This window comes from Cornus florida, unplaced genomic scaffold (assembly GCF_030987335.1).
Source record: "Cornus florida cultivar Cherokee Brave unplaced genomic scaffold, ASM3098733v1 CherokeeBrave_3.0.0_Hap2_Chr09, whole genome shotgun sequence".
Lineage (NCBI taxonomy): Eukaryota > Viridiplantae > Streptophyta > Magnoliopsida > Cornales > Cornaceae > Cornus > Cornus florida.
Genome location: NW_026775579.1, coordinates 94,883,166 through 94,892,776, shown reverse-complemented (window position 1 = coordinate 94,892,776; position 9,611 = coordinate 94,883,166). Strand labels below are relative to the sequence as shown.

General features: G+C 35.1%; 1 protein-coding gene across 1 annotated transcript; it reads right to left on the bottom strand.

The window, feature by feature from the left end:
- Nucleotides 1-39: 39 nt before the first annotated feature.
- Nucleotides 40-6,122, bottom strand: LOC132275363 (probable protein phosphatase 2C 42). The gene is made up of 4 exons (XM_059776830.1): nt 5,498-6,122; nt 4,678-5,048; nt 1,750-1,986; nt 40-548 (listed from the first exon to the last, which is right to left on the bottom strand). The coding sequence occupies exons 1-4, from the start codon at nt 5,802-5,804 to the stop codon at nt 333-335; spliced, it is 1,131 nt and encodes a 376-aa protein (XP_059632813.1). The 5' UTR covers nt 5,805-6,122; the 3' UTR covers nt 40-332.
- Between the last annotated feature and the right edge of the window lie 3,489 nt (nt 6,123-9,611).

Here is a 9,611-nt window from a genome sequence, read left to right as displayed (position 1 = left end):
ATAGAACGAAAGAGTGTTAATCTGGCTGACTCCACAAAATGGAAGGCAAAAATTAGAACATGCTTTTGAATACATTATATAAGAGTTACAAAGAGCTCATAGTTTCTTAGCTATCTTCCAACAACGTTTAACAAATTATGCTCAGGAAAAAAGAAAATTTTACAATTTTATGCCTCTTCAAACAAATGAACTCGGTATCAAGTATTAGAGCAGCACAACTGGTTTGCTACTGCTGCTCACTAGCCGTGCATTGTGAAACGTCTCGCAGGTAGTACTCTTATCTGGGCATTGACCAAAATCAGAGGACGCAGAAATATTCTTGGGTTCATGATTTATCCGTGCTCTAGGGCGCTTCGGATTGAGATTGGAGGGTCTTGCACCGTGCCTCTGGATATCAAGTCGTGGTTTAAGAACAAAACAATAACAGTTATATCATCATGAAAATGGCGTCGGACCTTCTTGTCAATCTTTCGAAGATCTGAATACCTCATCTCCCGTTTCCTTGCTGCTTCTTGAAGGGCAGCCTTGACTAGCCTCTTGGCACTTCCCTGCATTGACAGAAAGCTAGTGAGCACAGAAGATGTAAAGAGGTGCATTATCACTAAAACAAGTCAATAAAATATCAAAATGAACATGAAAACAAGTAAATGAGTGAAATATATCCCTATTTATTTCTGACACAAGAATTAAGAGGAGAAGGGGGATCATAACTGAAATTCAACACTAGAGAATGTAAAAAGTAGCAAGATATTATGGGCAGAAAACTAATTTAAGGGTCACAGAAGTTCAAAGCCCATTTTTATCAAAATAAGCCACAATGGGATAAGCTGCAAGGTCAAGAAAAACTCTGGTTTTGTTTATCCTAAAAAGAGGCAATAAAAGAAAAACAAATAATAGAGAATCTATGAGAGAATCATGCAAGATCTGTTAATATGCCACTGGAGGTACTCGAAAAACACATGCCTGTTTGTCAGATCAATTATATAATGATAAAAATTGTAGATCAAAAAGGAAGAGGGCAGACGTTACAAGGCATCATCTCTTGCCTTTGCTTGTGCAATTATTTCAAACTAATGGTTTGAATATAATAATATCCATCGTTCTTCCATAATGCCTTCAACAATTTCTAATGATTTCTGTCTTATTCGAGTCTTGCGCCTTTTTTCTCCGCCTATAGCATGTATTTCCTCATTCTGTTTCCCTTGTGCTATTAGCTCGTAGTGGAGAATAAAGCATTGACCCACATGTTTAGGATCATTCGTAATTTCTTTATGGCAGTAACATATATGTAAGAAATTAACAGAAACAATTTATATGTAACTTTAAAGGAAAAGTACATAGTTAAACTTGTCAAAAAGAAAAACCTCCAAAGCTTATTCCTAGAAATGAACATAACCGAGTCATAAAATTTGCTAAAAGTCCATGACAAAGAATAATAAACACACTTGAATATCAAGCTCCTTCCTCCTTGACAAAGAATTTAACTCTTGTTGTTTTTTTAAAAAGAAATAAATAAATAAAATTTTAAAAAATTGCCCTAAGATTTTCTGTCATTGTTAAATCAACATTTAAATATTCGATCAAATCCATGACCACAGATCTAGTGCCAAATAACTCAAAAAAACACAAAAACCAAACTTGAACTTCCAAGTTCATTTAATGCCTACACAAAGACAAGCTTATAAAAGTGGAAGTGATTTCAGCACAGAAAATAGTAATTCTAAAAAGAGATGAAAGGACAAATCTTACTGAATGTGGATGACTGTGGACAATTTCCACAGCTTTTTCATTACTCAAATGTTCCCATAAACCATCAGATGCAAATATAAGGAAAGAATCATTTGGATGGATAGGATGTGAAATAATAGATGGAGTTGCACTCATGATAGGCATGTCCATTGGTTCAGAAAGTCTGAATTTCCCATTAATTGGTTCTCTGTTATACTGTGCATGTTTCATATAGACGTCGCCTATAGATCTAGATACCTGCATCAAATACAATCGTGTGAAGTTGATGAAAAAAATAACATACTAGTCAACATGGAACTATACTAGCTTGTAAAATGGAACATGTACTAAAAGAACCAAGAAATTACGGAAGAAGTCAAGTTGCATATTCAGCATATTTGAGTTCAATGTAGAGCATAAGATTCAGCTACTCAGGTTTCTTTCATAATTCAAATGCATTATGTATTTCAAGGAACATTGTGGCAAGGAAAGAAGACTGAATTCATGGAATATCACTTGCTATGAAACACGGTAAAATGAGTTTTAGGTTCATATTTAACAATCAGAGGGGAGATAGGCCGAAAACCCAGATTAGTACCTCTCTCTCTCTCTTTTGTGAGAATAAGCAACTTATATAGGCTTTTTGCCTTGCTCAAAAGAGTGATATGCAATCTTAAAAATTAAAAAATATAGTCACCTTAAGATTAAGGAAAGAATCCATGGTGTTCGATAACCAATTTGGATTTATGCCACGTCCACAATGGAGGCCATATACTTACGAAGACAATTAGTTGAAGAGTGTAAGCAAAAAGATCTACATGTGATTTTAATAAATTTAGAAGAAGCTTATAATAGGGTACCAGAGATGTAATTTGGCAGGCTTTACAAAGAAAACAAATTTTTATAGAGATTCGCAAGATTATTCAGAATATGCATGTGAGTACAGAAACTAAAGTACGCACTACTATGGTGAGATTAGTCATTTTCCTATAAATGTGGACTGTATCAAGGGTCAGCACTATGTGCACCATAAATATTCATAAATTTTTTTTTTTTTTGATAAGTATATATATTCATAAATTTTTTAGATGATATTACAAAAGACTGCATCAGAGGACATTCCACGGTGTATGTTGTTAGATGACATAGCACTATTAGGCACCTCTGAAGAGCGCTAGAACCGAAAGGTTCAAAAAAAAATAGTAGGACAAAAACGGAACATATGGAATGTCAATTTAGTAAAGAGTTACATATTGATGATGTAATGATCACATTTCAAAACCAATGAATTAGCCAAAGTAACCATTTTCGGCACTTAGGAGTGGATCAAAAATACACAAAAACAGTAAGTAACGAGGTAGATGGGTATATAAGTAGAATTGGAGCATGGTGGACAAAAATGTAGATAAGCTACTGTGTTTTATACGATAAAAGAATAAAATAAAAATAAAATTTTAATATAATAGTTTTTAGGCCAAGTATTTTATATGGTGCAAAGTGTGGTGCCTTGAAAAAACAAAAAAAAAAAAAAAAAAACAACGAATTCATGTGGTGGAAATGAGGATGTTAAGATGGATGATTGGAGTGACTAGAAAAGAAAGAGTTATTAAACAAAATGTGAAAGAGAAATTGAGATTGATGCCTATTAGTGATAAACAAAGAGAAAATAGTATTGCGTGGTATGGACATGTACAAAGAAAACCTATAGAAGCACCGGTAAAAAGAGGAAGCCTTATTTGCACAGAAGGTAGGAAAAAGAGAATGAGACCGAAATTAATGTCGGATTAAATTATTAGGAATTCTTTTACAAAGTTAAATATTTTAAAAGAGATGATTTGTATAGGAACGTGTGGAATTAAGGTAAAGATGATGAGGATGATACCGGTGAGTCACTCTAAGCTAGTCCATTCTTCTACCCCACTAAGTAATAAAACTTAATAATCTAATTAATAATCAACACCAAGGTCAATATAAAGATTTCTATTAATATCCTTTCAACCACAGACATTAAGCAAGATATGATAATCCATGCAATTGCCATTCTTCAGAAAGTGCAATCACCAAGTTTAGGAGACCAACTCACCCGAGAACGGAATAAAATCTCTACAACCCTTTATCCTTTCAACCACAGACATTATGCAAGATATGGTAATCCATGCAATTGCCATTCTTCAGAAAGTGCAATCACCAAGTTTAGGAGACCAACTCACCCGAGAACGGAATAAAATCTCTACAACCCTTTATCCATAGGTAATGAATAAATGATGTAATTACACTTATTTCAACACTTGTGTACGTACAGCCCATTCAGGAGCCTCTAAACCTTGCTAACCAAATGGTCAAAAAATCTTATCCGACTTTACTGTCTGAAAGAAGATAAAAACAACTTTATTGGTAGAAAGGAGAATAAAGTTTCAGTTTAGCATATTGTACTGCATGCTCCGGTAACTTTCAAAATTTTCGAGGTTCAGATGTACAGGGAAATTCATCCAAGGTTATTGATGTCCTGTGTGGCATTTGTGTTATATCAGTCAGATTAATTAAGGGGCTTGAAAGGTATGTTTCAAGATATGTATGATATGATTAAGGTTAAACATATCCTATTAAAGCCAATCATCACATGGTCCATCAAACTCTCCAATGACAGTGAGATCCAGCGTCATTGTACCATCTTCATAGGTCCTCACTATTCTCAGATCAGTAGTGACTTTGTCTCTTCACATGTTTAGTTTAGTGATTCTAAACGTGAAATTCTGATATATATTGTTATCTGTAGTTCATGGGACTGTCAACACAATTAAAAACTAAGTTCAATACTGGCTATATACTAATAGCAAAGAATACTCTTCGACTGCAGAAAAACCTGAAAACAACTTTCAGAAATTACAGAATAAAACAAGGTTCAACACAAATACATTCTAATATTGAAAAAATAGTTCTAGGAATAACCTGAATAATGCCTTTCACTCTCCAAACTCCATGCTTGAGGACAACAATTTGAGGGTCATTTGGGTGTAATTCTTTAAGTTCTTGCCTGACAGCCTCAAGGTTAGCATTGTGCTCCGTTGATAGTTGTATCGCAGCAATAACCCCAGTATTGCCAACTTTCTTCCCTAAAACGACACGGGAATCACCAAGGTTTGCAACAAAGAGAGTCTGTTGGCATATCACTCCGACTAGACAGCATGCCCCAACAGTTGCTATATGGGGTCGAGTATTCCATAACTCTGCCACAAGTGCAGTAAACCCTCGCTCCGTTTCGAGAAAAGCCCTTTCGATTGTCTCAGCTGTGACAACACCACCATCCTCAGCTGATATTGCTGCATAAACATGAAATCTGAGAACGCCAACATAAGACAGTTTTCATTTTGGTGTTAACGCCAAACTAAAATTAAAGGTCACAGTGCCCAATCTATGGGACTGGAGCAAAATATGTGGGATAAAGTTAGATTCCACATATGTATGAGGGCAATTGTGATATAAACAAAAATAAATATTCAATCAAAGACACATTCCATTTAGAATACTGCAAATCTATCTGTCACTGTATGTAATAATTTTGTTAGTTAAGCTAATTAGAGGTTCAATCGAATCAAAACCTTAAAAAAAACCCAGACAAGGGCCAATTTTGATTAGAGATCATTGACAGTTCTCAATGAGGGTAAATCAAATAAGCAATGTACAAAGATCAGAGCATTTGATTACAATTTCACAAACAAAAATAGTTAGAAAACATCAAAATCACAAGAACTGAATAAAAAAGATGAACCTTGGAGATGCCGGAACAAGTGATCGCACACATATCTGGCAGCGTCGGGACCTCCGTGGCCATCGTAGACACCCACGAACGTCCCGAACTGGTCGGACTCGATCTGGCTCTGGTCTTCGAGTACCTGGTTCGCCTGAACCACGGCCATCGAGTACTCTCCGCACGAGCAACGCCCGATATCGCGAAACCAAAGCAATCCATCCCTGCCAAAATCGACACCGTCGATGCCGCTACCACCTCTATCGCTGTCACTGCCACTACACGGCTTCCAACAGAGCGAGAGGAGATTCATCAATCCTCCGAGCATCCCACATCTCTCGAAAACCCTAATCCTATTCTTAACCCCCAGCAAAAAACCCTCCAACAAAAAGAAGTTGAAATTATATTATATATATTATATATGTGTATATATAGAGAGAGAAATAAAACCCTAGGAGAGAGAGTGGTGGGGGAGCGGGGAGGTGGGGGTGTTCGGTGGTAGAGGAACAGGGTTGAGTTCGTTCTCTTTGGAAGAAGATGGCTTAGGGAAGCCTTTCGTTGGGTGTTACTTTCAATGTCTCTGTATATATATATACAAACACACACATATATATATCCTAATGTATTTTGCTTTCTTTTTTTCTTTTTTGTTTCATTGAAGTGCCTTTTTCTAAGCTCCGTCTTCACTGTAAGTCTGTAACTATACGATTCTTCTTCCATCATCTGGTAAAAAAAATTGGAGGAAGAAGATTCAGTTGGATTGGATGACTTAATGGGCCAGTCTGGTTTTTGGGTTTAGGCCCACAACAGAGTGGCTTTATTGGATTTATGATTCAATTTTTCTATAAGGCTCAGACCTGGCCCAATTTTTCTACCCTTGTGTTGGAGAGTCGGAGCCTCGGAGACACCCTGATGAATCACTTTAATTTTAAAGCAACAATATACATGGGATAGCTACACTTAAATTTCCTAAATAATTTATGGTTTTAAATATAACACTGAGCTTGCTTTTGTTAAATGACTATTATACACATTATATTTTTATTGTTTTGTAATGTAAAATATTTATTTTTTTTATGAACAAAATAGTTTTTTTAAGATTTCTAAAGACATTATTGAGTTTTAAGTAAATATTGATCATGACATTAACATACAAGAGTGTCAAATTTTAGGACTATGTTTATATTTGAAATTAAAGATGGGTACCTGTTATCAATGCATATAAAAAAATAAAAAATAAAAAAATGATATAATTGTAAACTCTATTTCATGACTACATAACCGATCTGACTTGATAATTAGCACGTGATTGAGATAATTTTGTTATTTTTAAAAGCTTGAATTCTATTTATTTGTGTAACAAAATCTATAGATTTTTCTCTAAATATAATTACCTTTGTTGAATATAGTGATATTTGGAACGATTAGAATATTACATAATCTACCACAAGCACATAAAATCTCTGGGTCGGGGCGTGCAGAGGGCAATACGGGGAAAATTGGGTGACCCCAACTCTCTGTTTCGTATAAATAAAAAATAAAAAATAAAAAAAATCAACAACATATTATTTTGGTCAAATACATGCCCCTACATATAAGATAGAATATAAAATTTTGTTGCAAATGACGTTTCCGATATACAGAGAAATATTGGCATGCCATAAGCTTGAGCTTGTGCTTGTGGTCGTGACGTGGCATGCATGGTTAGTTTGGGCATGAGGAAATGGGGCCGCATATAGCATTTGTTGGGTAGCAAAGTTCCACTTGGTTTATTGAGTGTGGAGGGTCGACAAACTCCAGCATATTTCATTGTTGGGTAGACAACATGTTTTGCTTAGCAGTGTGAGCATGTTAGTTAAAAACCGTTTCAAATCTTAGGTCCATTCCAATGGGTAGTACTCAACTATACTTGGTCCACGTATACTTTGCACTGTGGAATGCATGAATTGGCACTTGCCGCTTAACCCTCATGCTGTATAAAATTCGCTTACATCACACCCTCCCACATCTCTAACGGCATATTTGGAAACCGAATTCGTAAAATCTTTATTTAATAAAAAAATATTGTAAGATTGAGAAACAAAATATTTAGTAAAAAAATATACGCATAGATTTGGGATTCTTTTAGACAACAAACTAACAACAAAAGTTATTAAACAAAAAAAAAAAATTTGCCAAACAGACTTTAAAAGTGATTGAATTTGCTATCATTTAACTCCCAACTTAAAAGTAAAAAGTTTTTTTTGTGAAAAACTGTGTGGTAATAATAAAGGGGAAACTGAAAAGTTGTGTTATAAAGCAAGGAAAATATATGGAGGCATGCTGCCACGTATGTAAGAAACACATCAACATCAATGTCTACCATATGCCCAAAGGTGCTATGACAACTTGATGGCATTATGCCTGCTTTTTCAAGCTTTTCTTGAAAGAACCTTACTGTATCGGTGTCATGTCTTCATCTATCAATTAACCAATTATTTTGGAAGTCAGTTTTCAAAAGAATCGTGCTATATATATATATATTCACACACAACTTGATTCTACTTGTATATCATTATTCTTTTCAAAATAGACGACAGTTTTAATTCTGACACTATAAAAATTAATAAAAGTTGAGGAGAAGTGATGTAATGAGTGATTGTTTGTTTATTTATTTAAAAATTTAAGTTATTCAATAATATTGAATAATAAATATTTAATTTTTTATACACATTTCAGTTTTCATACTGATTTGATGAGAGATAAGTCCCACTTATAACATTCTAGTAGGAAGAAAACTTCGATAATTTCGTACCGAACGCTTGGCGTGACACCGGATCAAAGATATTAACTTTTTTTTTTTTTTTTTGATAAGTTAATGTTTAATAAAAAAAAAATTATACAAAATGAGGGGCCTTAGCCCAACACGCCTAGAGGTAAAACAAAACTCAAAAGGGCGTCACCCAAAACAAAACAATCCCACCCCACAGGCCATTAAAGCTCCTCAAAACAGAAGGAATAGACGTGGGAGGACGAGAGGATAACCACCCATTTATACAAATTTGAATTCTTATTCGGATTCGATGTGAGACAAGTAACAAATGACTATTTCTTTAATTATTGGTAGTGTTGGTAAAGGGTATAGATTGCACCACCTAAGTCATATAATCCTTCTCAACACGTGTCGCTTTTACGTTCTGAACGCGTTCCCACTCTCACGCTTCGTGCGTATTCTTGTTCAAATTTTCACTATAATTATGACTTAATTCTGTCACTCTCATACTCCTGCGTAACTTAGTACAGCACCACTAAACTGGGCAAGTACATGGGCTAATTTTTAATTGATTAGCCTTTAAGACTTAATTAAAATAATATACGTGAATTGTGATACCCTTCGGATCTGAGACACGGGTTGATCAGGCCTAGGCCCAAACCCGAGGGAATATCAAACAATTAATATTTAAAAACGAACACAGATGACAAAATGAATTAAGAATAAATAATACAAGCTGGAAGAAACTAAAGTAAAACTCTTTAAAATAAAAACTTAAATCCCAATAATCCAAAAAAACCTCCAATAGATTAAACAACTCGAGAATCCATCTCTAGTGGACCCCTAATAATAATCCAAACTGAAAATAACGATAACTGAAAGGAACATCCAAAAATAAACTATGGAGAGAGTCCTACGTCGTCGGAAGAGTGAGTAGTAATCTCTGCTCAGCACGATCAGGTTTAAGTCTGGAACTGACGAGTACCTGGAAAATAGAAGTGGGTCAGGCCTACGAACAAGTTATAACCTACTACAATCCAAGCAGAAACTCGATACGCTTATACATCCTAAGCAATTCAACAATAGCTAATAGTCTGATACATAATTATATCCACACTACAGGACTCTAACTGGACTACGGATGGAGTCTTAACCTGAATAGAAGGCAATAAGCGAAAATGCACCCAAAGGTGGGCATGAATACCTAGACCTAACAGGGTATATCTCAACCTCACATATCTAGCTACGCATCCTATTGCATATACGCTCCCTAACCGACGACTCTGAGACTCAAGCTCAGATCGCAGTACCATAATATATACTTAAAGTCCGTTCTAACCATAAAAAGTCCAGTTAGTCATTCAACTTGTGCAGCTTCTTTGA